The 26,962-nt window shown below is 39.8% G+C and overlaps 1 protein-coding gene across 1 annotated transcript; it reads right to left on the bottom strand.

Annotated features, from left to right (window-relative positions):
- Positions 1 to 4,776: 4,776 nt before the first annotated feature.
- RAB39A (RAB39A, member RAS oncogene family) lies at positions 4,777 to 26,962 on the bottom strand (the record flags this gene model as incomplete). Its single annotated transcript, XM_081099513.1, has 2 exons — positions 4,777 to 5,203; positions 26,616 to 26,962. 2 exons carry the CDS (start codon positions 26,960 to 26,962, stop codon positions 4,777 to 4,779), a joined length of 774 nt encoding a protein of 257 aa, XP_080955639.1.

Raw genomic sequence — 26,962 nt, forward strand, 5'->3', positions numbered from 1 at the left:
AAATAACATACTTCAAAAAAGTTTATACCATATCTTCCATTGGCTGTCATTCTAAATAGAAGATAACATATGATTTTAGCAAAACATGTTTGTTTCATGGAATGCAATGGCACCTATAAATTAAAACTATATATATATATGGAACCAAAATTTAATAGGGTTAATTCAACATAATAACCATCAATTAAAAGTTACTGAATGTCACAATGTTTTAGGCACTATTTCAAAAAAAGGTAAAAAAATTTACCCAGAGAGATAACAATAAGGAACATTTTAAAAGTATTTTGTTGTTGTTGTTAATCCTCACCCTAGGATATTTTTCCATTGATTGTTAGAGAGTGGAAGGGAGGGGGAGAGACAGAAACATTGATGTGAGAGAGAGACATATTCAACACATTCATTGGTTATCTCCCACACTTGCCCTGGAGCCTGGCAACCAAAGTGCATTCCCCTGACGGGAATTGAACCTGGGACCCTTCAGTCCGCAGGCTGGCACTTTATCCAAGGAGCCAAACCAGCTAGGGCTAATTTTTAAAATCTTAAAATTTTTTTTTCATTTATTCCCCCCATACTTATATGTAGTAAGTGAACTAGATAGTGTAGTGATTGATAGAGATTGTCATAGCCCATCACTCATGTGTCTACTTTCATTGGTTATTAAGATTATAGAAATACATTTGGATTTAGAAAGATTCTGAAGCAGAGAGAGCTATTTTTCAGCTATAGAATTTCCAAGTTAGCTTCTAGTTGGGAATGTATTCTATATTAAAATACAAAGGATCTAAATTTAAAGCTTTACAATCTTTTTTTTTTTTTTCCTTTTAAAGATTACATGTTTTCTTTGCATTTCGACTAAATCTCTCCAGGCAGTTACTTGGGAAAAACGAGTTAGCTTATGAAATGGGCCTTTAGTCTTTAAAATCCTTCTCACTATGTCAGACATAAGGAAATTATTCAAATACCTGTGTAGTGCACTTTTTGAAGTCAATGGAAGCTTTGTAATTAATTGAACCAAGGGCAATATAAAATCTGACAAAAGCACTCTTTTTTTTTAAATATATTTTATTGATTTTTTACAGAGAGGAAGGGGGAGGGATAGAGAGTTAGAAACATCGATAAGAGCGAAACATCGATCAGCTGCCTCCTGCACACCTCCTACTGGGGATGTACCCGCAACCAAGGCACATGCCCTTGACGGGAATCGAACCTGGGACCTTTCAGTCTGCAGGCCGACGCTCTATCCACTGAGCCAGACCAGTTAGGGCTAACACTCTTAAAATGATTTTATTAATCCACACATTCAGTTTTTTGATGTTGTAAAGTTGGATAGATTGGTAAAGTTATCTTAATAATAAAGATGGCTTTGGTTGCCACACACAAAAATCATAGAGTAAACTCTCAAGATTCCAGGCTGAAGAAATCTTGTTTGCTACTATTATGTATATAAAGGTCACATTTAAAAACACTCTGATTACATAATCATTTTGGCTTAAGCTTCTCATTTAATGAACCATCACATCACCACTTGCACTAAAAGTGTTAATTCAACTCAAGATGAACAATTTCTGTCAGGGACAAGTGTATCATATGATTGGATAGTTTTTTTATTTTTTAAAATCACATTTATTTAAAATATTTAGTAATTAGCTACATCATTCAGTAGTTAAAAATTTTTAAATTTAAATTAAATAAATTGTAAATTAAATAATTTCAATTGTATCTAATTTATGTATATCTGACTTTTAAGACACTTTGGTCGTGAACAAATATTTTTACTATTTTGGCATTATTATTCATATTCTGTATAATGATGTGTAAGAAAATAGGTCAGCTATTTTATATCCTTATATATGTATACATATATGTATATCTGGATAAAGATATCTGGCTACGTTTATACACATGTTTGGCAATCTTGTATTACCATAAATAGCTCCTCTATAACCTCAAAATGATTTAGCCCAATTTTAGTATTTTGTGGATTCAGTTTGTAGCTCTCATTTCCCCTTTTCTCCACTGCACACACAAACACATACACACTTGGCACACCATGGCAATGGAAAGAACACCGACTAAGGTGTAAGGAGAACCAGCGTTCTAGGCTTGCTTCTGCTCACGTGTGACCTTGGTAGTTAACAACTTTTGGGGCTCTGCCTTCCTATTTGTTTCTTCTGATTCTTTAATTATACTCTGAATCTTGGAACAGATCATACCTTTTAGCCCAAATATTAGTATTAAAAAATGTGTCCACTGAAAGTTAAATCACATTTTATATTTTAGGTGTTTAACTTTATTCACCTTTTGTTAGATATTCACTTTTTGAGTTTATGCCATTCTGGACTGATGAAAAATTATAAGATTTAAACTTTTAACAGTAAAAATAGATTACTTCACATTTTGGGGGACAGGTATTTTCTTATCTGGTCAATTATAGTGTGAACTCACATGAAATTAATCTAAGGCTATCAAGAAAATGTTGACAATATAAATATTCAAAAATTATATAGTGATGTTATAATTTATATTTTTCTCTCCATAAGCACTATTAAAAATACTTACATGAACCTAGAAAATGTACATGTATTTAAAAATATAATATCTACCTTGAAGATGCACAAAAACTAGATTCCAATATGACTTTTGCTTCAATTAAGTCTCCTGGGATTTCCCTTTCTAGCATTTGCTCTTTGGAGGAGTGGTGCTTCAGGATAAGAGGGCAGAGGGTACTCATCAAACCAAGAATTCCCCCAGGTCCATGAGAACATGCACCTCCTTCTGCTTTCTCTCTGAAGGGAAAGAATAAGAGAAAACCACATTCTTATCCATTGTAAATAGAACAGCATGCCCAGGAGCAGCTGGCACCAATCCCACATTTTCATTCTGCTTTCTCTACTTACAAAGCTTTTTCACATGATTCAGTTGATTCTCAAAGTAATTCCATAAATGGGTCATCAGCTTCAATTTACAGGTGAGAAAACGGATGCTTAGAGAGGTTAAGTGAGAAAGTACAGTAAAAGCAAGCTTAGAACCCAGGTTTTTTGATTCCCCCTTAAATATTCTTTCCACCATACCACTTTGGTTTTCAAACAAAATGAAGCTACTACAGTTTAACAGTAAAAACCTCATGGTTCCAAAAAGTCAACGTCATGGTGCCACTCTGTGATAGGAATGGTTTACAGAACAGAATAGAAATGTATGCTATAAAATATTTGAGATTGTCCTCAAAATGTCCCTTCCAGGAGGGGAATTTAACCAGTAAGTTCAAAATTAGCAAACTCAAAAGTCATTTTGCAGACTCAACTCATTTTATCTTTACTTTTACTGGTGAGATGTAAAATATAACTTGAATGCTAAATGTATCTAACATCTAACCAGAAAAATCTTTCCTACACTTGTATTGGAAATGGGGAAATTTAGAAATTTACTTGGACAAAAAAGCTGTTACTAAAAACATTCTATATTTACCTATATTGATACCGTATTTTTCCATGTATAAGATGCTATATTTTTCTAAAATTGTTAGACTGAAAATTGAGGGTCGTCTTATACATGGAAGTCAGCCAAGGAGGGAGCCTGCAAGTGCATAGCTGCCCATACCTTGTCAAACATGCTTCCTCCATTCACAAAAAACCTTATTGTTACCGATGTCAGCTGATGCCATAATTGGAGGTGGAGGGGGAGAGTGTGCAGATGCAACAGGGACCAGAGCATTCTGAGCCCATAAAGATGTCAGAAAACAAAAAGATAAATACCGGTAAGCGATTGTCTTACTCTGCAAAATTCAAATGAAATCAGCTATGCAAAAGTGCATGGAAATAGAGCTGCAGAGAGACAATTTGGACCTCCACCCACTGAGTGTATGATCAGACAGTGGATAAAACAAAAAGAACACCTTAAGACGCCAAAAAAGAAGAAGGCCTTATGAGGAAAATCAGCAAAATGTTTAAAATATTGATTTCTTAATTTGGGGTTGGAAAAGTGGAGGGCATTTTATACATGGGGGCGTCTTATACACGGGAAAATATGGTAATTTTGACAATAGTTCAAGGTAAATTGCGTTTACTTTTTTGAAAATGTCAGTATAGAAATACATTTCTTTTTATTGTCTAAAACAGTATGCTATAACATCAAAACATTCGCTGACAAGTGGTCCTTTGTTTTTATCTTTATAAATATTTGCAATACAGTATTTTGCTTGGATCCTTATATAGCTTCATAAAACATAAACTTTTCAGGAGCAATAAATCAGAGAACAAAAAAGTATAAAACTTATTTTTTATGTTTAGGCAAAATTAAGGGAAGATAAATATTTTAAATGTTTAAAAAACCTGGTACTGTACCTTAAATAAGGAACTGCTATTTTAGTCTAGTTGATAACTCTGAGATTGTTTGATTTGTAAGTGAACAGTGCACTTTTAAATCACTTTACTATTCAATATTAGTAAATGAACAAGAGAACATAATTCCTGATAAAATCTTTTCAATCAGACTATATATGCACAAAAACCCCATTTCAAACTGTCAAGAAAAATGAGTAATATTGACATATTTGGACATTAGTTCAGCTATAAGCTAACAAAGTAGGAAAGGGGGTAATTTGATAGTTTCAAGAAAAAGTTGTCTGCTTTGCCTGATATTTTAGCAAAACACTGAGTCTTGTAGTGTAACATGAAAGCATAGCACTCTGGATCAAACGCCTTACAAACAGTGCTGATGGTGGTCTCTATCCTGGAATGACGTCCACCTGTTCTTGACGGTGCTTTGGCATGTCTGAAGTCAGCAGAAGCACTCTTTCCTGGGCTTCACTGCTTCCTCAGAAGAATGCACAGTATTTGGAACAAAACCACTTTTCACCCCTTCCCAGCCATCCTGAATACAAATCTCTCCCCTTTTGATAAGGTCATAGATGTCTCTTGTCAAGATAGTGAAGGATTCCTCAACATTGGTAGCATCTTTTGCTGAGGTTTCTATATACTTCATACCACAGTCCGCTGACAGCTTTTCAGCTTCTTCCCTTGTAACTTGACGTATTGAAGCTAAGTCGCATTTGTGTCCCACTAGCAAAAATACAATCCGAAATGGCTGTACGTGCATTTTTGCTTCTTCCAGCCAATCTTTCACATGTTCAAAAGATCGTCGGTTAGTAATGTCAAATACTAAAAATCCACCAACTGAGTTGCGGTAATAAGATCGAGTTATTGATCTGAAAAATAAAGAGAAAAAAAAAATGTTGGAAAAGGACAAGTTGCACCATAATAAAATTTGAAGATACCTTACTGTGATTTAACTAGAATTTATAAATCAAGTATATAGTGTCTTAAGTGAGCAACCACTGACAACAAACGTTATTTTTAGATAGACAAATAAGCATCTCACACTGTCTTAGGATTATTATTTTTAAATATATGAAAGAATAACTATTATATCATTGTGGTTAAAAATAGGCACACAGAAAGATTTGGTGAAGAGCACAGGTTGCTAGCAAACCAGATCTTAAGAGTATCTCCCAGTCATTAAATTGAATAAGCTCCTTTCTATTAGAGAAGAAGCAAGGGCAAACTTGCTATATGCTAGTATATAGTCCTACGCTTTCCCTATTAAAGAAACAGAAAATTGTTTGGAGGTGAGATGAGGTGTGCTAATGATTTTTCTGAAGAAATGTTTTTATTGATTTTAGGGAGAGACAAAGGGAGAGGGGGAGAGAGAGAAACATCGGCTGCCTCCCACACTGAAGCCTGCAACCTGGACATATGCTCTGAATGGCAACCTTTTGGTGCACGGGACTACACTCATCCAACTGGACCACACTGGCCAAGGTTATGCAAGTGATTTTTTGTGTCTCCAGATTTAGTCTCCACTCTCTGGGCCTCAGGAAGCTGACCCTTTACAGAAAACTTTCCCAGACTCCCTTGCCGTGGTTCAGCCAGTGGGAGGTGCCTGCTGGAGACTGGGAGAACAGGTATGGACATCCCCCAGCCCCAAGCCAGGCTGTGACTTGGTTGTGTTCCTCTGCTTCTGATCAAGGCTCCTGTTGGGTAGCTCCACCCCCCATGGCTACGGCTTTCACCAGGTTCTGGAGATTTCATCCCCTCAGTTGCCTCTTGTGGCCAGGTGGTCAGTGGCTTCCCACTGTTACTATCCCTGAATAGTTTCACCATCCTTTGTTGGTGCCCTTGACCTCTCCCACATTTCTGTAAATAGTTACTTCGTTAAACCCTTTTCAGATAATCTTTCCAATGTCCCATTTGTTTCTGACTGAGCCTGAGGCAAGGCAGCAAGGCCTGCCCTATACTGTTGTATATTTCTTGCCTTTTGGTATGTTTTCTCTTCTTGCCTTTACATATGTTGTTTTCTCTACCTAGAATGTCTTCTATCTGTTTTTGCCTCGCAAACTTCTATGTCTCCTTCAAGAGTCAGATCTAAAATCATATATGTGAGAAGCCTTTTCTGCCATCGACCTCTCCCCCTCCACCTCTCTTAGGCACTCCTCTTCCATGCCACTAGGCCAGCGGTTCTCAACCTGTGGGTCGCGACCCCTTTGGGAGTCGAACGACCCTTCCACAGGGGTCGCCTAAGACCATTGGAAAACACATATATAATTACATATTGTTTTTGTGATTAATCACCATGCTTTAATTATGTTCAATTTGTAGCAATGAAATTGGGGGTCACCACAACATGAGGAGCTGTATTAAAGGGTCGCGGCGTTAGGAAGGTTGAGAACCACTGTAGTAGACCTTTAGCACACTGCCAGTATGTCAATTTTTAAATGTTTTGGTTGGAATTACTAGTATGTCTCCCTCTAAATTCAAGATTCCTTGAGGATCAAATATTTTTCATTTATGTACCTAATAATCATATTACCTGGCAAATGATAGATGTCACTTAATATCTGTTATGCTGGTTAATTTTCTTGGAGGGAAAGCACTACGTGTTATATGAGCCAGAGGTTGCATGTGTCTCAGTTTCCAAGTTGTCAATGATTTTTCGAACTGAGATCATCCTTAAGCAAACTCATCTGTTACTTGCTGATGCATCAGAGGTCTTTGCAGAGGACCACTGGGTTACCTAGTATTCTCAAGTTTTGCAAACCTTCATTATCCCTATTGCTGAAATTACAGCTCAGTTCTGTGACCCGATACCACAAGTACCATTTGCTTGGAGTGTGAAGAAAGTTATTTTATTCCCCTTTCTTGCCATTTCTCCTGCTTTCCTGTTTCTCCTCAGAATTCCCACCAGAGAGATTCTCAGGTGATTATATTTTAAAAATATTTTCTCAAAGACTACTATACTATACAGCCATTGACAATAAAAAAAAATCTCCCACTCTCTTTAGCAGGCTACAAATAATGCAGTTCAGTTCAGTTGTTGCTTTAAAAAAAAAATTGAGCCCTAACTAGTTTGGCTCAGTGGATAGAGCGTCGGACTGCGGACTAAAGGGTCCCAGGTTCGATTCTGGTCAAGGGCATATACGTTGGTTGCGGGCACATCCCCAGTAGGGGGTGGGCAGGAGGCAGCTGATCGATGTTTCTCTCTCTTTGATGTTTCTAATTCTCTACCCCTCTCCCTTCCTCTCTGTAAAAAATCAATAAAATATATTTTAAATAATTGAGGGATAACTGATTTGTTATTGTTTTGCTACTCATCTTTATATGTGTGAGTTTATGCTGATGTACAGTGCCTTAGGAGAAACCTAAGGTTATAAGATTGAAAGCTTTAATTTATTCAGCACTAAATCTGCATTACTTTTATTCCCTATCCTACTTAATTTACCATTTGTATAATTTTTAAAAACATGTATTTGCTCTGGCTGGGCATCTCAGTTGTTTGGAGCGTCATCCTGTGCACCAAAAGGTGGTGGGTTTAATTCCAAGTCAGGGCACATACCTAGGTTGCCGGTTTGAACCCCCGTTGAGGTGAGTACAGGAGGCAACCAATTGATGTTTCACTCTCACATTGATGTTTCTCTCTCTCTCTCTCTCTCTCTCTCTCTCTCTCTCTCTCTCCATTCCTCTCTCTAAATCAATAAAATAAAATAAAAATCCTCAGGTGAGGATAAAAACAAACAAACAAACAAGAAAACATACTTTTGTGGTTGAAAACTCAATGTTGAAATAAATGCTTGTATATTAGGGAGGGGCATGTCTTACACTGTAGGAAATGCCATATGTTCTAGTACCTTGATTTAACTTTGAAAACGTTTGGAATACAGCTAGCAAATAATTCTGTAAAAGAAAATTACAGCAAAGTATATGCAATTATGCTATAAAACAGCCCTTATTAATGATGTTAGGATAAAGGGTCTTAATATGACACCTACCATTTTCTATATAATAATAATATAATTGAACAATAGGACAGTGATTTTCAACCTTTTTCATCTCATGGCACAGATAAACTACTCAAATTCTGTGGCACACTAAAATATTCTATATAATAAAGAGCTAATATGCTAATTAGACCAGGTGGCAGAATGACCTTCTGGAACGACCAGTGAGCAGGGCTGCAGGGCCACGGGGCCACAAGGCAGCCAGGGCTGTGAGGACCAAGTGCCTTGCATGAATTTCATGCATCGGGCCTCTAATATATATGTATATGTATATATATATATATATATGTATATATATATATATATATATATATATATATATATATATATATATATTGCTGATCTCACACAAAAAAAGAAGGTATAATTTTCATTCATCCACACAGGACTATTGTTGTGTTGGCTGTTGTCATTTTTTAATTTGACAATCTAAGGGAAAAGAGTTCGGTGCCCCTGACTAAACAGTCAGGTATTGCATGTTGTCTAAATTCTTGCAGCACATGGGTTTAAGATCACTGATTTAGGGGAAGAGACAGGCCTTCAGGCTGAAAACTGAAACCTGAAAGGCAGGTCTTACAGCAAGGGAAAGGAAGCATCTTTCTTACTTTGGATCTCCTCTCTTGAGTCAGGACACTTAGATCTCTAGAAGTTCTTGAAGGTATTATAAAGAGGTAGAGACTAGATACTAAATGAACTAGTTAGGTAGGGCTCCCTGTACAGAATTCAAGAGTTGATGAGTAATAATTCTTTATCAGCAATGACATCTTGTTGCATGTTACTTTATAGCTATTTCCTTGTGGGCTTTGAAAGTCTCACAGAATGAATGGATGATTTAAAGAAAGGAAAAATAGGGAAAAAGAGAAGGGAGAAATATATGAATGGATTTCAATTTGGTTTCAGGTGCGTTATGGGAGAATTAAGAGTATGAGACTATACTCTGGCAATATTGGTAAAAGGGATACAGCATACCCTAAACCCAGTGTGATGGTGGTATGATGGGGAAGGTGAATTATGAAGAACATGGATCAGGGTTATAAGCTCTTAGCCACATCTTGTTCTTCCCAAGTGGAAGACCTGATATATATATATTTTTTCTATTTATTTTTTATTTTTTTAAAAACCTACCTAGAAAGCTACACTATTAGCAACTCCCATCCCACTTTCAGAGAACAGTCTTCTCTCAGAATGTTTTCTCCTCCTCCTTGCCTTAACTGAAACTGGCCTGTCCCTGAGAATGCAGCTTTCCCTGCAGCATGCTCATGTTGCTCATTCCATAGGATCAGGAGGTGCCTTCTGCCTCCCCTGTGCCACTTCCAGATAATTATTCTCTCCCGACCCTGTTGTGAAAAAATTCCCTGCTCCTTCGAGGCTTATGCCATCAGGCTCATCTGTTGTCATTTGCCAATTGCTTGGTCATTCTCCATGTACTTAAGATTAGCACTTTGTTTTGTTTTTCTTTCTATCTGAATTCCTGACCTTCTGATCACTGTTTTCAGCATCCGTTGAACTATCTGATGCCATCTCTAAGTTTCTTGATTTTCTTGTCTCTAGTGAACTTTCCACTTTATTCTGCCTTTCTTATCCACTTCATTTTCATCATCAGCATTGCTCACTACCTCAAAAACTACAAAATTTAATCTACTTTTTGATCAATACCTCACAGCCCACAAACATGTTTTTACTATAATTCTTTATTTTTTTAAAATATTTTCATTGATTTTGAGAGAGGGAGAAAGAGAAACTTTAATGTGAGAGCTGACCCAAAGTGCCTACAGCAGACTGGAATGCTCTATCAAGCCTGGGAAAGTTCCACTGGACAATTATAGGAGTGGCATTTTGGAATAAAGGCATGCTGTCATTTTCAAGAGCTATTTCACTTTTGAGAAATCATTTGTGGCTTGCAAGCTTTCTTTGATAAGAGACGAAATAAATGCCTGGCTGTGGAATACCAAGTGACTGCAATCTAAGTGCTGATCAAGAGCTATGTGTTCTCTGACTCATCAGGCTGGAACTTTGTCACCAAGCAGAAGTCATATATATAAGCAGGAATAGGGTTGGAACCTGAGGGGACCCAGAGTAACAAGGCTCAAACACCAAGCACACCTACTCCTGCAGCACCCTCCCAATGTGTGGCCTTATCTGGATTTCCCTATAATAAAAGAGGGGAAAAAAAATTCAAGTCTGCTTACAGATGGCTGGAAACAATATGCTGGCATTGGTCAGCCCCATTCAACTTGAAGGTCAAAGGAAAAGAGAAACCCTCCCACGTGTGGAACTTCTCCCAGAGGAAGAGATAGAGAGATGTAGTTAAGAATCTACACCAATTCATGAGCAGAGGATAAGGGTTCGACATGTTGGAAAAAAACAAGATTGGAAGACTTATAACAGGAGGTATTGGGGAAGAGGTATGTCGATGGATGTGAATACTTGTATTCTATGTGAATAGTCACCATAAACCCCTCTATGGAGGAGTTCCTAATAATCAGTGAAACAACACATTCTGTCCTACAGTTAAGTCACTAAATTTTCACCCCGGTTTGAACTCAAAGAGGTCTTGGTGGAGAGATGGAGGCTATGACTGGGCTCAACAGAGACTTTCTCTTACCTGGACTGTCACTGCTTAATACCCATTTTCCCAGCAGCTACTGACACCTTGGTTATGGTACTTTACTCTGGGAGGGTCATCATGGAGGGGACACTGATATGTCCTCATTGTAACTGACATTTAAATCTGGATTCAAATGATACTTACACCACCACTCATGAACTTATGGAATGCCTTATACAGCCATGGTATCCCATACTTTGATACAGACCAAAAACTTCACTTAAGAGAGGAAGAGATAGGGAAACGGTCTGGTGCCATGGATTTCAGTGATCTTGTCATTGTCACATCTTGTCCTATAAAACTGTGGAATGGGTGTTAAGATTCAGTTATGCTCATGTCTAGATTTGTAAAATTTTGGCATGATCCTTCAGGATGTATATGTTCTAAATCAGTGAGGAATAGAGTAGATGATATTTCTCCCCCTCCCCCCATACATAGATGCAGTGGTTTGGGAAACAAGGGGTGAAATGGGGTGATGGTGCCTCTCACAATTACACTTAACACAACACTTTTTTGTTGCTCCTAATCCCTATAACTCTAAACTATGCTGATATAAAGGTTTAGTATCCAAGGGAGAAATGCTTTCACTAGAAAACCACATGAAGCTTCTGAATTAGCTGAGGCTGCTAATAGTCCATTTGGGGATTCTCTTTTCCCCTTTTTTTGTTAATCCTCCACTGAGGGTATTTTCCAATGATTTTTAGAAAGTGGAAACGAGGGGGGAGAGACAGAGAGAGACAAACATCAATGTGAGTGAGACACATAGATTGGTTGCCTCCCACACATACCCCGACGAGGGCCAGGGATTCGGCCTGCAACTGAGGTATGTGTCTTTGACTGGAATGGAATTTGACCAATGGAATGGGACCCTTTAATCTGCGGGCTGATGCTCTATCCACTGAGCCAAACTGGCTATGGTCATTTTGGGATTCTTATGGAAGTGGGTAAATAGGCAAAAAAAGGGAAAACAATGTTGTGGGGATCACCTGGCCTTCTGTGGTTCTTGCTGCCCAAAACTCCTGGGATCTTTTGGTTCATTCTAGACATGGTCCCTCTAGTTTCCCACCAAGTCTCTGTGCCTCAGATATGCTTCCAGTTACTTTCATATTTTTTTAAAATATATTTTATTGATTTTTTACAGAGAGGAAGGGAGAGAGATAGAGAGTTAGAAACATCGATGAGAGAGAAACATCGATCAGCTGCCTCCTGCACACCTCCCACTGGGGATGTGCCCGCAACCCAGGTACATGCCCTTGACCGGAATGGAACCCGGGACCCTTCAGTCCGCAGGCCGACGCTCTACCCACTGAGCCAAACCGGTTCCAGCTCATTTTTGATTAAGGTCCTCAAGTTGGTTTTGTTGCTGGCAACCAAAGACCTGATTGCTACAGTTTGCATATCTACACTAATAAAAGACAAACATGCAAATTGACTGTACCTTTGCTATGCTTTAAGCCACGCCCACCAGCCAATCAGAGTGACTACATGCAAATTAACACAACCAAGATGGTGGCCGGCAGCCACGGAGCTGGAGCAAGCAGGAGGCTTGGTTGCCCCAAAGATGGAGGAAGCCAAGCTTCCCGCCTGCCGTGGCCAGCTCTGAGCTCCACTCAAAGCAACAAAGTTTCAATTATAGAAGATAAATAAACCCCAGATACCTGCTTTCAGCTGCCATGGCCATGGAGCTGGAGTGAGCAGGAGGCTTGGGTTGCCCCTGGCGATGGAGGAAGCCAAGCTTCCCTCCCGCCCACCCTGGCTGGCTCTGAGCTCCTCTCAAGGCTACAAAGTTTCAATTATAGAAGGTAAAAATAAATCCCAGAATAAAAAAAAAGGAAGAAAAAAAGGGGAGGCTGGGAGCTTCCGTTGCCGGGGAGGCTTGGCCAGCCTGAAAATGGCCTTCAGCCCCTCACCCAGACTGGCCAGGCACCCAAGCGGGACCCCCACCCTGAAGGGGGTGTGACCAGCTGCAAACATCCATCAGCCCCTCACCCAGGCTGGCCAGGCACCCAAGAGGGACCCTCACCCTGATCCAGGACACCCTTCAGGGCAAACCAGTCGGTCCCCACCCATGCACCAGGCCTCTATCCTATATAATAAAAGGGTAATATGCAAATTGACCCTAACAGCAGAAGGACTGGGAATGACTGGTCACTATGACACACACTGACCACCAGGGGCCAGACGCTCAGTGCAGGATCTGCCCTCTGGTGGTCAGTGCACTCCCACAGGGGGAGCTCTGCTCAGCCACAAGCCAGGCTGATGGCTGCCAACACAGCGGTGGTGGCGGGAGACTCTCCCACCTCCTCAGCAGCACTGAGGATGTCCGACTGCAGCTTAGGCCTGCTCCCCGCTGGCAAGTGGACATCCCCCGAGGGCTCCTGGGCTGCCAGAGGGATGTCTGACTGCCAACTTAGGCCCGATCCCCTGGGGAGCGGGCCTAAGCCAGCAGGTGGACATCCCCCGAGGGGTCCCAGACTGCGAGAGGGCACAGGCTGGGCTAAGGGACCCCCCCCCCCCAAGTGCACACATTTTTGTGCACCGGGCCTCTAGTATTTTATAAGAAAAGAATAATACAAATCAAAGTCACAGATATGTTTAAATTTTCAAGTTTCAGGAGGCCAAAGTTCATTATTTTTAAAAATTATTGGGCTGAAAAACGCATGAGATCTACCCTTAACCATTTTAAGTGCATAGTAGAGTATTATTAACTACAGCACAATGTTGTATAGTAGATCTCTAGACCTTTTTCATCTTGCATGACTGAAACCCCATGCACCACTGAACAGCAGCTCATCTCATTCTCCTCCCACCCCCTAGCAACCACTCTTCTACTTCCTGCTTCCATGAGCTTGACTACTTTAGGTACATGCAGTATTTGTCCTTCCTTCTGTGACTGGCTTGTTTTACTTAGCATAAGGTCCTCAAGGTTCATCTATGTTGTAGTATCTTATAGGACTTCCTTTTTTATAGCTAAATAACATTCAATCATATGTATACATCACATTTTCTTTACTTATCGACAATGTTTATTCTTATATGTATGTTTGATTTAGAATAGAAAAACGTGGTCACCTTGTTTATGTAAACATTTTTAATTGTTTAATTTTCCTCTTAAATTTTACTGAAATACATATTTTATCTATGAAATACATAGATAAATGATATTGAGAGCACTGAAGTTTGCTTACATTTACAATGAGTTACTTACTATAAGAGCAGTGCAATTAAGTGTGAATGATATCCTTTGGAGAATTTGGAATTTTTTGACACAAATTACATGATTACTGACATTCTAAAAAATGTCAATGCTATCTCACATTAAACAGTTATTTAGTTTCCTGGAAGGCGCTTAAAGTAGGATGGTGTTGTCATATGAAGGACAAAAGTCCCTAGAATGCTCAAGATTATTTATACTAGTTACTTATATATATAAAATTTTATCTGAAAGTGGCAAGGTTATATGCTGTTATTATGAACTTGGTTGGATGTGCACAAGCCTCTTAAAAAGCAACAAAATATAGAGCACTTGCTGACTTACTTCGGTAAAATGAACCAGATGTTCCATCCTGAAAATGCCCTTCTTGTGGCTTTGCCAATTGTAAAATAGGCATTTAGAGGCTAGAAGTACTTTAATGCCAAAGGCTGTGGGCAGCAAGCAGCCTATGAAAGCATTAGTGTCAGGAGGCCTCTGTCACTGATAGTCCACTCCTCCGCCTCCTTCTGGGAACATTCGCTGTGTTGATGCTTTATTTACTGCGACCCCTGCCTTGTAATCTGGGCCTTTCCCACTGTTATCAGGAGATGAAACAAGTCTCCCCATACCTTTTATTGTAACTGATGCTAACAGTCCCTGCCCTTGCCTAAGATTCTGAAATTTAAAGCTTATAACATATTTTTCTTTATACAAATATTAAAATTGTTTTCTTTTATAATCCCAGGGTCTTTCATCAAAAATCAAGTTTGTGGTTGTGGAGGTTATATATAATACTGATAAGAAAAAGGAGCCATATTATCTCTTTGACTATGGGGATTTAATCCCTGACCATCTTGTATTTTCCTTTTATAAAAGAGCATCACTTTATGCTCTGGCTGGTTCAGCTCAGTGGATAGGGCGTCGGCCTGTGGACTAAAGGGTCCTGGGTTCGATTCTGGTCAAGGGCTCGATCCCCAATAGTGGGCATGCAGGAGGCAGCCGATCAATGATTCTCTCTCATCATTGATGTTTCTATCTCTCTCTCTCTCTCTCCCTCTCCCTTCCTCTCTAAAACCAATAAAAATATTTTTTTAAATAAAGAAAGAAAGATAGTGAGGCCTTCTTATCACACCTAGCATGCTCTATTCACCGTTTAGCCTCTATTTCCCTCAGTAGCAGGTAAGACATTCTGATATCCTATATAGTTTTTCCAACTTCTCTGGTTATAGCCTTTCTCCGTGAGAGCAAGGATTCCTGTCAGGTCTTTTGGAATGCTGTATCCCTAAGTGTCTAAAACAGACTGGGCACACGTGAGTCCTATCAATATTTGTAAATGAATAAAGAGCCAGGTTAATTAATTCAGATTTTGTCAGACTGTGCCCAACCAGCATGTGAATGCTAAGCAAATGGGAAAATACAGAGAGAAAAACAAAAAAAGCTTATCTCCTTTTGATATTTATAGTAAGAATCTGTGAAGTCAAAAGGAGAAAAATAGGCTGAATAATTACATATGCTATAAGCATATAGGTGAAATAATCTACATTTTATTTTAAAAAGTACTGTATTTAAATAGAAAGTAATTCAAATTGTACTTTGCAGTGGATTCTGGAAGGCGAACAAGTTATGTGTGAAAATCAAAATAATTTATTTGGAAATTAATGAGAAATGTTTCTAGCTTCATTAATTGCCTATAAGGTGATGATGAAATGATACTTATTTTCTATTTGGTATTTTACCAGAAAGTGTACATAACAGATTTCACTTATTTCAATGCTTTCTGGCATGCTTTTGCAGAACAAAAATAATGATGACCAGCTTCTCATCATTATTTTATTTTCCATATAACACAGTGCATTATGTGACCTACCATAATAAAAAATATTTTTTCTGCCCTGGGCAGTGTTACTCAGTGGTTAGAATATTGGCCCGCTGGTTTGTACCTGGGTTACAGGTTCCCTGCCCTGGTTGGAGCAGCAACCAATTGATGTGGCTCTCTCACATCAATGTTTCTCTCTCCTCTTTCCCCTTCCCTCTCTGCCTCCCTTCCACTATCCCTAAAATCAATGGGAAAAAATATCCTCCAGAAAGGATTAACCAAAAAAGAAAAAAAAGAGAGAACAGAAAAGAAAAGAGAAAAAAAAGAATATTTTTTCTTGGGTTAATTCTCTGACCATTTTTGTGATTTCTGTCTGTTCCCATAAGGCTTCTATACTGTTCTGTCTCGTGTGCTTTGGTATATCTCTGCACATAGTGGAATTTATCACTCATGTTTTATCCTTTCCTCATTTTGCTGTCTGTGAAATTATGCAGCTTTTATTGTCAAGTCCTTTGAATAGATTATGTTCTTTTCCTTTTTTCTTTCTCTATTTTTATCAAAGTTATACATGCACACTTACTTTTTCCATTCCTCCAACCTGCCAATATCATGGTATCATACTTTTAGAAAGATCATGTTTTAGCACTTATGTTTTTCTGACCATGGAGATTCTTTTCATTGCTGAGCTCTGGAGTAATCTATGACTTATTTCCCTTAGAGTTAATAATTATCTTCTGTATTAGTCAAGATAGACTAGGTCAGGGGTGGGCAACCCCTGGCACACGTGCCAACATGGCACACCAGTAACTTTTGCTGGCACGCGAAACCCTCTCTTATAATCTTCCCTTTACAATTTTTCTCTTAATATCGACTTTTTATTTTTCAGATAAATTCAGTGTAGGTGCATCTTAGATAAATAAATAATTTTACATAACAAGTTATCTTAAAAACCATAGACAAGGATTGACGTGAGAGGGGAAGAACAATTTCTATGCCTCTGCCTTAAGGCTCCCTGCCTTCCTAGATCCAACCAGTGTTTTGGTTTCATCCACATACGCTTGTGAATCTTTGTTCTCAGTGATGAATTTTGTTAAGTCTCATAATAGGAATAGCCTGACGGATGAAAGTAGTAGCTCGTGCATATCTCTGAAGGTCACGAAATATAAACCTGATGTAAAATCTCTGTCATCAGTGATGCAGCAGCAAAAGTCCCACTGATAATATCAAATGGAGTCATAAAGTTTTCTGTCGGACCATCAGTGTACATGTATACATTAAAAAATAAATGTATTTTTCATCATCGTATACTGTTTTTGTCGCTCGAATGAATTTTATTATTTCTTCAAGGTTCTTCACATATGTACACCTTAAGAGATATCAAGTAGGTGTAACATGTTCTCAAAAAATTAGTGTTGGCATGCAGAAGAATTTTGAGTCAGAGATTTTGCTGGTTTTGCACGCACTCACAAAAAGGTTGCCCACCCCTGGACTAGGTTATGGGCAGTAACAAACAACCTACATCTAGATAGGAAGAATGTTAAAGAATCTGGGCTGTATTTTAAACCATCTCATGAAACTTCTGCTCAAATCCACTGGCCACAATTAGTCACATGATTCTGCAAAATGCAGGAGGATAAATTTATTCCTCAGATGTGTCCAGAAGAGGCATCAAATATGAATGAGCACTAAGTCCCTACCACATCTTCTTCTTTTTCTCTAAATTTCATGTAGTTTTCAATACTCCAACCCCAAACTCTCTACCAGTTGCCTTTAAGAAGGCAATTCGCATTAGTTTTTCTGTCAATTTCCCCTTCCTGAAGAGGTCTCTCCTACAACCTTTTGCCCTGCTCCAATCTTGCCTGGTTGTCCTTGGTATCTGCAGCAGAGAGATTATCCTAAGATCTCCCTTCACCATCTTCCTGGGAATTTGCTTTACCCTTCTTCACAGGTAGTTCCTCTTCATTCCTGGTTTACTTCTGTGTGTGTGTATGTGTGTGTGTGTGTGTGCATGTGTGTGTGTGTGTGTGTGTAATGCATCCTCAAGTAACTTCCTAAAAAGATGCATGAAGTAATATTTTGAAATCTTTCAACTTTGATTTCTGCTCTCACAGCTGAATGATAACTTGGTCAGTTACAGAATTCCTTCAGAATTTTGAAATAATTTCTCCATTGTCTTCTTGCTTCAACTGTTATTTTAAGGAAATCTAAGGTCAATCTGATTCCTGATATTTTTTAAAAAAATTTAAATCATTTTTATTTTTCAATTACAGTCGACATACAATATTATATTAGTTTCAGGTGTACACCCCAGTGACTAGACCAGCGGGTCTCAACCTGTGGGTCTCGACCTCTTTGGCGGTGGAACGCCCCTTTCACAGGGGTCGCCTAAGACCATCCTGCATATCAGATATTTACATTACAATTCATAACAGTAGCAACATTACAGTTATGAAGTAGCAATGAAAATAATTTTATGGTGGGTCACAACATGAGGAACTGTATTTAAAGGGCCAGAAGGTTGAGAACCACTGGACTAGACATTATATAACATACCAAGTGATCGTCCTGATAAAACTCATACCCATTTGACATAATCCATAGCTATTAAAATGTTATTGACTATATCCCCTATGCTGTACTTTATATCCCCATGACTATTCTATGACAACACATTTATACTTAATCCCTTCACCTTTTGATCCATCCCCCCAACTCCTTTCCCATCTGTCAACATCAAAATGTTATCTGTATCTACAAGACTATTTCTGTTCTGCTTGTTCATGTATTTTGTTTTTTAGATTCAATTGTTGATATATATGTATTAATAGCCATTTTATTGTTTATATTTTTTATCTGTCCTCCCCCTTCTTATTATTAAAGAAGAACCATTAATATTTCATGTAATTCTGGTTTGGTGGTAATGAACTCCTTTAGCTTTTTCTTGTCTAAGTAATGAACTCCTTTAGCTCTTTATATATCCTTTGGTTCTAAATGATAGGTTTGATGGGTAGAATAATCTTGGATATAGGTCCTTGCTTTTTGTCGCTTTCGTTATTTCTTGCAAATCCCTTCTGGCTTGAAAAGTTTCTGTTGAGAAATTAGCTAAGAATCTTAGGGGAGCTCCCTTAAAGGTAATTAAATGCTTTTTTTCTTGTGCTTTAAAGATTCTCTCTTTGTCTTTAACCTTTGGCATTTTAATTATGATATATCTTGGTGTGGGCCTGTTTGGGTTCATCTTGTTTGGGACTGCACTTCCTGGCCTTGAATGCTTATTTCCTTCACCAAGTTAGGGAAGTTTTCTGTCATTATTTTTACAAATAGGTTTTCAATTTCTTGCTGTCTCTCTTATCTTATGGCACCCCCATAATATGAATGTTGGTATGCTTGAAGTTATCCCAGAGGCTCCTTACACTATCCTCATTTTTTTGGGTTCTTTTTTCTTTATGCTGTTTTGATGGGTGTGTTTTTGGTTTTTTTGCCTCATTATATTGGCTTCATACTCTACTATTAATTCCATGTAAATTATTCTTCATTAAAGTTAGTATATCCTTCATTTCTGACTGGTTCTTTTTTATGGTTTCCATGCTCTTTTTTATGCTGTTGAAGTTCTCTCTAAATTTATCTACTTTTCTCCTAAGTTTATTGGGCTTCCTTATAATCAATGTTTTGAACTCTGCATCTAGTAGATTGCTTATCTCCTTTTTCTTTAGTTCTTTTTCTAGAGTTTTGTTCTGTTCTTTTATTTGAGACATGTTTCTTGTCTTTCCATTTTAGCTGCCTCTCAGTGTTTGTTTCTATGTATTAGGTAGAGCGTCACATCTCCTGGGCTTGGTAGAGTGGCCTTATATATTAGGTGTTCTGTAGGATCCAGTGGCACAGCCTCCTGGATCACCTAAGCTGCCCAGGGGGTGCCATATCTGAATCTTCCAAGTGTTTCCTCTCCCCCAGTGTGTGAGCCATATATACCCTTCTGTTATAGTTGTAATTGCTATTGTTGGCACGTCAATAGGAGGGATTTACCCGTAGGCTGATTGGCTGCCACGAACATGCAGGATCAGCTGTGCAGGGACCCCACAGATGCCAGCAGAGTCTATCCATTGAATGTGGAGGTGGCTGGGTGGTGCTTTGATGTGGTCTGAAGTTGTCTACCAGTTGCACTGTCTCTGGCGCCTCCCGGGAGGTGCAGGCCAAGGTCAGCCTCCACCTGTGCTCTGCATGAGTTAGAAAGTAATCTACAGAAGGCTGCTTCTTGTGCTGGGCTTGGAAGTGCCCAGGTGAAGCCAAGCTGTGAAATAAGGTTGGCTGCTGTTAGTACTGGGCTTGGGGTCACTTAGCAAGAGATATGGGGCATGCTGAAGCCAGGTGCTGCTGGTTTGAGAGGTTTTGGTAAAGTCTGAAGCAGGAGCCAAAATAGGCGATTTGTATGGAAGCGTCACTGGAAACAGGTTGGGTGGCCCACAAGTTGGGAGGTATGGGGTCTCAAGGAATCACTAGGGGGCGGTGAACAGTGTGAGCCAGGTTCATGGAGACTCAGATATAGCACCCGCTGCCAGCTCTGTGTGAGGATGGATGGCTCAGAAAAGGAACAATGGCCTCTGCCAACACTTTTCTCTAGGAAAAAGCTGCTCATCTAGTGCTTGCCCTGATGCCAGGCAATCCAGTTCCTTCCAGTACGTCTGGTGTCCTTGGAGCTGCTGTTCTGGCATGGAGATCACAGAAAGTGAGTCTGAGTAAGCCCATGTGTGATCCCTTTAAGACGAACGCCAGTGACTCCAGCAACCCTCCATCTCATTCAGCCACAATCCCTACTGGTTTTCACAGCCAGAAGTTACGGGACTTCTCCTCTTGGCACTAGAACCCTGGGATGCGGGGCCTGGTGTGGGGCTAGAACCTCTCCAGGGGGACCTCTGAAGTCAAGATATCCCTCCCAATTTTTATCCACCACATGTGGATGTGGGACCAGCCCCTTCAGTGTCTCAACAGCTTCTTCTTTAAATCTGTAGTTGTAGGACTTCCATTTGGCTAGGTTTCAGGTGGTTCTGAATAATGATTGTTCTGTAGTTTAGTTGTAATTTTGATGTCCTTGATCTTTTTTGTGACCTCTCCTCTCCCCCCGAAAGTTTGTAGGATCTTCTCTGTGGCTCCAGTGTTTTAGAATTTTATGACAATGTGTCTTTGATGTATTGTACTGAGCCTTTCCAATTTGAAAACTCAGTCCCTAAATCTTGGAAAAAATTTTTGAATTGCTTCACTGATGATATCTCCAATCCCTCTCTCTCTCTCTCTCTCTCTCTCTCTCTCTCTCTCTCTCTCTCTCCTTTCTGTTTTATCTTTTTGTTACTTGTGTATTCAACCTTTGGACTAATCCTCTACTTTTAAATAAAAAACTTCTTTTCCTATTTTCTAGGTGTTTGTCCTTCTGTCCTACTTTTTGAGAGATTTCGTCAACTTTATGTTGAGTGTTTTATATTTTCTACTATGTTTCCAAAAAGTGTTTTGTTCTCAGAATATTCTTTTTTTAAAAAAAGTATCCTATTCTTCTTTTACGATTACAATATTTTTCTATTATCTCTCTGAGGAAATTAAGAACAGCTTTTCTTTGTCTGTTTTAACATTACCTTCTCCCGTATTAAGTTTGTTTTCTCTGGTTGATTTTTACCTGTCTGTTTTGATCGCTTAGATAGCACTTTGTGCTTATAGCCCTTTCCTAAGTTAATCTGCTGGTTAACTAATGTCTGCAGGTCTTCCATTGCTCCAAACGTAAAAAGTTGAACAGTTCTGGTCAATGAATGTGACAAAAGCAACTCATTAAGGTAGTGTCTCTCAAAGTATACTCCTTAAGACACTAGTTATCATAGATTTTCACATTTTAAAAATAGTCCCTCAAATAATTTTGGGAAATGCTAGTTTAATCAAAGTTAAACAGATTTCTTTGCCACAATACTTGTTAGAGCCTTAATGATATTCATGTAAGAGAATGCTATATGCAATACAGGGATTTCCAAACTTATTTGATCACAGAACCCATCTTTTAAAATGAATCCCAAAGGATGAGTGTTCTGTAGAACATGCTTTGAGAAGCACTGCATTAGGGAGACATTATTCTCTGAGCTTGATAACCAATAGCTGAAACTATAGCACCTCAAAAGTCAGATAATATGAAAGAAAAATAAATAAAAGGCAAAATCTGGTGTGAAGCCTCGAGGTCTCCTATTACTTACAGCTAACATTGCTATTTCTTTATCTCATAAAAGTGCCTTTTATGGGAAAAGTTTGATTCATGCTACCTAATATAAAATTATACTACAAGACCATAGTAATCAAAACAGCATGGTACTGACCTAGCCAGTTTGGCCCAGTGGATAGAGTGTCAGCCTGCAGACTGAAGGGTCCCGGGTTCAATTCTGGTCAGGGGCACATTTCCAAGTTGCGAACTCAGTCCCTGGTGGGGGGCATGCAGGAGGCAGCCGATCAGTGATTCTCTCTCATCATTGATGTTTCTCCTTCTCTCTACCTCTCCCTTCCTCTCTGAAATCAATAAAAATATATTAAAAAAAAACAAACAGTATGGTACTGGCATAAAAACAGACATATATATCAATGGGACAGAATAGAGAGCCCAGAAATAAACCCATGACTTCATGGTCAATTAATATTTGACCAAGGAGGCAAAAACATACAATGGGCTAAAGACAGTCTATTCAATAAATCGTATTAGGAAAAATGGACAGATACTTAACCCCCCCCCCCCCCCCGCAAAAACTAGACTACCTTCTTATAGCACACATAAGAATAAACTCAAAATGGATTAAAGACTTAAATGTTAAATTAGAAACCATAAATATCCTAGAAGAAAACATTGGCAAGAAAATCTCGGACATTTCTCGTAGAAATTTTTTCTGATATATTGCCTTGGGCAAGGGAAACAAAAGAAGAAAAAAACAAGTTGGAGTACATCAAAATAAAAAGTTTTTACACAAAGAAAATTATCACCCAGCTGATGTGGCTCAGGGGTTAAGCATCTACTCATGAACCTGGAGGTAGTGTTTTCTTTTCCCTTCCGCTGATATGGAATAGAGTATCTATGAAGATGATTATGTCCTAAGAATAACAGAAAAATGAGAAGGACGGTACCTGAATGATCGCCTGGAAGAGAGGCGCTCCAACTTGGATCACTTACCTTAAAACCGCTTGTTACATAAGTCAAATAAACCTCTATCTTTAATGACAGGACTATAATTTTGACTCCCTTAATACAGCAATTTAGCATTTATCCTCACTAAGACATAGTGTTAATAATAATAATTTAACATATACATGTTATATTACAACTTACAATATGCTCACATATACATTATTTTTCTAAGCGAGCGATTTTCAACTTTTTAACTTCATGGCACACATAAACCTATTACTAAAATTCTGCAGCACATAGAAAAATATATTTTTTGCCAATCTGATCCCCCAAAAAAGGGTATAATTTTGATTCATTCACACCAGACAGCTATTGTTGTATTGGCTGTTGCCATTTTTTATTTGATGATCTAAGAGAAAAGAGGTCAGTGCCCTTGACTAAATCGTCAGGTATTATATGTTTTAAAAATTCTTTTAGCACACCGGTTGAAAATCTCTGTTCTAAACCTTCCTCATTTTTATTTTGTTCCCTTTTAGTTTTTGCAAGTAGTTATTGTCTGCAAGCATGTTAATCTAAACATTGAAAACAAAGGCTTTATTTGTCTTTCCTTCCTATATAATAAAAGGCTAATATGCAAATTGACTGAACGGCAAAATGACCAGTTGCTATGATGTGCACTGACTACCAGGGGGCAGATGCTCGACGCAGAAGCTGCCCCCAAGTGGTCAGTGCGCTCAGCCAGAAGCTGAGCTCATGACTGGTGAGCACAGCAGCAGTGGCAGGAGCCTCTCCTGCTTCCACAGCAGCGTTAAGGACGTACGATTGACAGGGAGCGGGCCTAAACCATCAGTTGGACATCCCCCAAGCACTCCTGGACTGCAAGAGCAGTGATGGCGAACCTTTTGAGCTCAGCGTGTCAGCATTTTGAAAAACCCTAACTTAGCTCTGGTGCCGTGTCACATATAGAAATTTTTTGATATTTGCAACCATAGTAAAACAAAGACTTATATTTTTTATGTTTATTTTATATATTTAAATGTCATTTAACAAAGAAAAATCAACCAAAAAAATGAGTTCGCGCGTCACCTCTGACATGCGTGTGCAAGAGGGAGCAGGCTGGGCTGAGGAGACCCCCCCCCCCCGAATGCACGAATTTTGTGCACTGAGCCTCTAGTTGTTTCATAATTAAGCTGGGAGGGGAAGAAGAAAACTAAGGCTAATCACAGTTATAATTATGGGCTCACTGTTATTTTGTCTGTTTTCAAGCTACCTGCCAAGCTGCCTAAAGGAGGTTCCTTTTTGTTACTTTATATTTAAACTAACAAAAACCTCCAAATATAAAATTCCCAAAATCCTGATAGTATGATTGCAACTGACAGAATTGTATCTTCATGAACTATAGTATCTTTCTATGGAATAAGTGTTAAAGGATATTTATTATTCAAAATAAGTACCTGTATTTTCATGATGATACAGAGTGATTTAACAGTAATTGTTTGAAGTGCAATTTTATGGTGAAACATCCTGCTAAATGAGAGAAAATCAAGTATTTGAAGGTAACTACTGAAGTATGTATGTATTTATAAATACATCTTATTAAAGAGCCAGACAAAATAAAGTATGACTCATTTTTGGTAAACATTTCCTAAATTTTCTTATATTATTATGGGAGTTACCTTCTGGTTTTAATAATGTATATAAGATGAATTACTATTTACTTTCTTCTTAAAGAGAATGATCTATTTAACAGAAAGGTCTTTAAGATCTAATTAATTATCCTGTACTCTCTTGTCAGTAAGTTCAGGAACCACTGTTAAGGAAACAATTAGACATAATAAAATTTTACCACCCATGTTTCTTGTAGTTGCAATTCATAGTAGATGGTAGAAGTTTAAAGCATTCAAAACATGTTTTTATTATATCCACTTTAGTGGGGTGAAGCAAGAGCTATTAGCAAATGCTAAAGGAATTTGTGATCTATCTTAGAATGGTACGACTACAAGGAACCTTAGAGCTCCTTCATTTCACAGAGGAGGAATCAGAAGTTTGAAAATTATTTTAATTAAAGGAAGCTTCCTGAAGTGGAAAAAAAATTCTTCATGAAATTCTAGGTATTGTATAATTCAAATCAAAATCCTTTCACATCGTTCTGGAGGGCTGCCCTAACCATCTTTCCGCTTCATACATAGGAAAACTACGGTATAAGCAAGCTAAGCAGTTCACTTATTATCTCTGTGAATCAGAGTCATAGCTGGGAATGGAAGCCAAAACTTTAAACGCTGGAACAACCTCACAAAAGTAGGATGAGCTCATAGGGAATGGATGCTGGCTGCGGGTGAGGGGAAACCATGTTTGGGAACTCCTCGCATGGAGTACTCTATTTCACAAGCCCCGTACTTGCTGAAGACTGCAAAATGCTTGCTTATCGATTTGAAATCGTTAAAAACCTCCAAGGACTACAGCATCTCAGATTCCCTACCTTCCTCTAAAAAAAGTGTCCTTGAACCCTAGGAAACTTAAAACGTGCTTTGTATTTGATGCAGTCTTACATGTCCAGCAAGTGCATACAATCTACTTTAGTTTTTATTCACATAACGGAAGTAGCGGTTGTGAAATCCTTCTTTCGGCGTTTCAAGCGAACATTTAGAGTAAGACTACTCATTGGAATCCCACCTGTTTAGAAATGTATAAAATTCACCTTGGGACGTTAAAATACCAGTACAATAAAGTTCCCCACAGATCTCAGTACGCACACCTTTTCCCCACCAAAGCACCCATGATGATAAACTTGCAAAGAGAACTCAACCCTTTAAAAAATAACAATACAAAGCAAACAACCCTGCGCGGTGCCCGTGTCCGGGATGTCACATCTAGTGGTTGTATCAGACGCATTCCCACGGGTCGTGGCCGCTATTTCTGATGACCCCATTCGGGGCGGCGAGGTGCTCAAGCCATTACCGCATCCCTCTCCCCCAGCGATGCTCGGGGAGCTCACGCGGGAGCAACCGCGGGGGGCACTGCTGCTGTGCAGCCCACGGGGCCGATCGCGAATCGGGGAGCCCTACCTGGCAGCTCCCCCGCCACCCCCCCCCCGGGCCGCGCAGAGGGGACGCGGCTCGGTTAGCGGAGGAAAAGGGGGTCTCCGCGGAGGGGGGCGGCCGGGCGTGTGCAGCAAGGGACGCGGAGTTTGGGGAGAATGCAGAAGGGGAACCGAAGAGTTGGGGATCGAAATACCAGCAGGAGTCGAGCGGGTTGGGGAAGAGGGGGGTTCGGTGAGGGTGACCCCGGTTCAGGCGAGTGAATGAATGACTTGAAAGGGGGCGCAGGAAACGGGTGCCAAAGAAAGGAGAGATCGCGGAGGAGGAAGTCGTCCCTGGAAGCGGAGGGGCGAAGGGGAAGCGAGAGTGGAGTGTCTGCACTTTCGAGGGGAAGCGCCAGAGAGCCTCCGCGGACCGGGGCTCCGGCGCCGACGCGGGGGGAAGGGCGGCGGGCGGCGGAGGGCCCGGGGTCCGGGGTCCGGCGCCGACGGCCTACCTGAAGCGCTCCTGCCCCGCCGTGTCCCAGAGCTGCAGCTTGATCCGCTTGCCCGGCTCGATCTCCAGCAGGCGGGAGAAGAAGTCCACGCCGACGGTGGGGTCGCAGGCGGGGGAGCGCAGCCCCGGGAAGCGGCCCTGGGTGAAGCGGTGCAGGAGGCACGACTTGCCCACCGTGGAGTCCCCAATCACGATGAGGCGGAACTGGTAGATCCAAATGGTCTCCATCGCGGCGGGCCCCGCGCGCTCCGGGGCCGCCCCACCCTCCCCACGGCCGCTCGGCAAGTTCGGCGGCGGGAACTGTCCCTTCAGCACCTCCGGGTGCCCGCCCGCCGGCTTCCAGCACAT

The sequence above is a fragment of the Myotis nattereri genome, assembly GCF_964212035.1.
Source record: "Myotis nattereri genome assembly, chromosome: 9".
Taxonomy (NCBI): domain Eukaryota; kingdom Metazoa; phylum Chordata; class Mammalia; order Chiroptera; family Vespertilionidae; genus Myotis; species Myotis nattereri.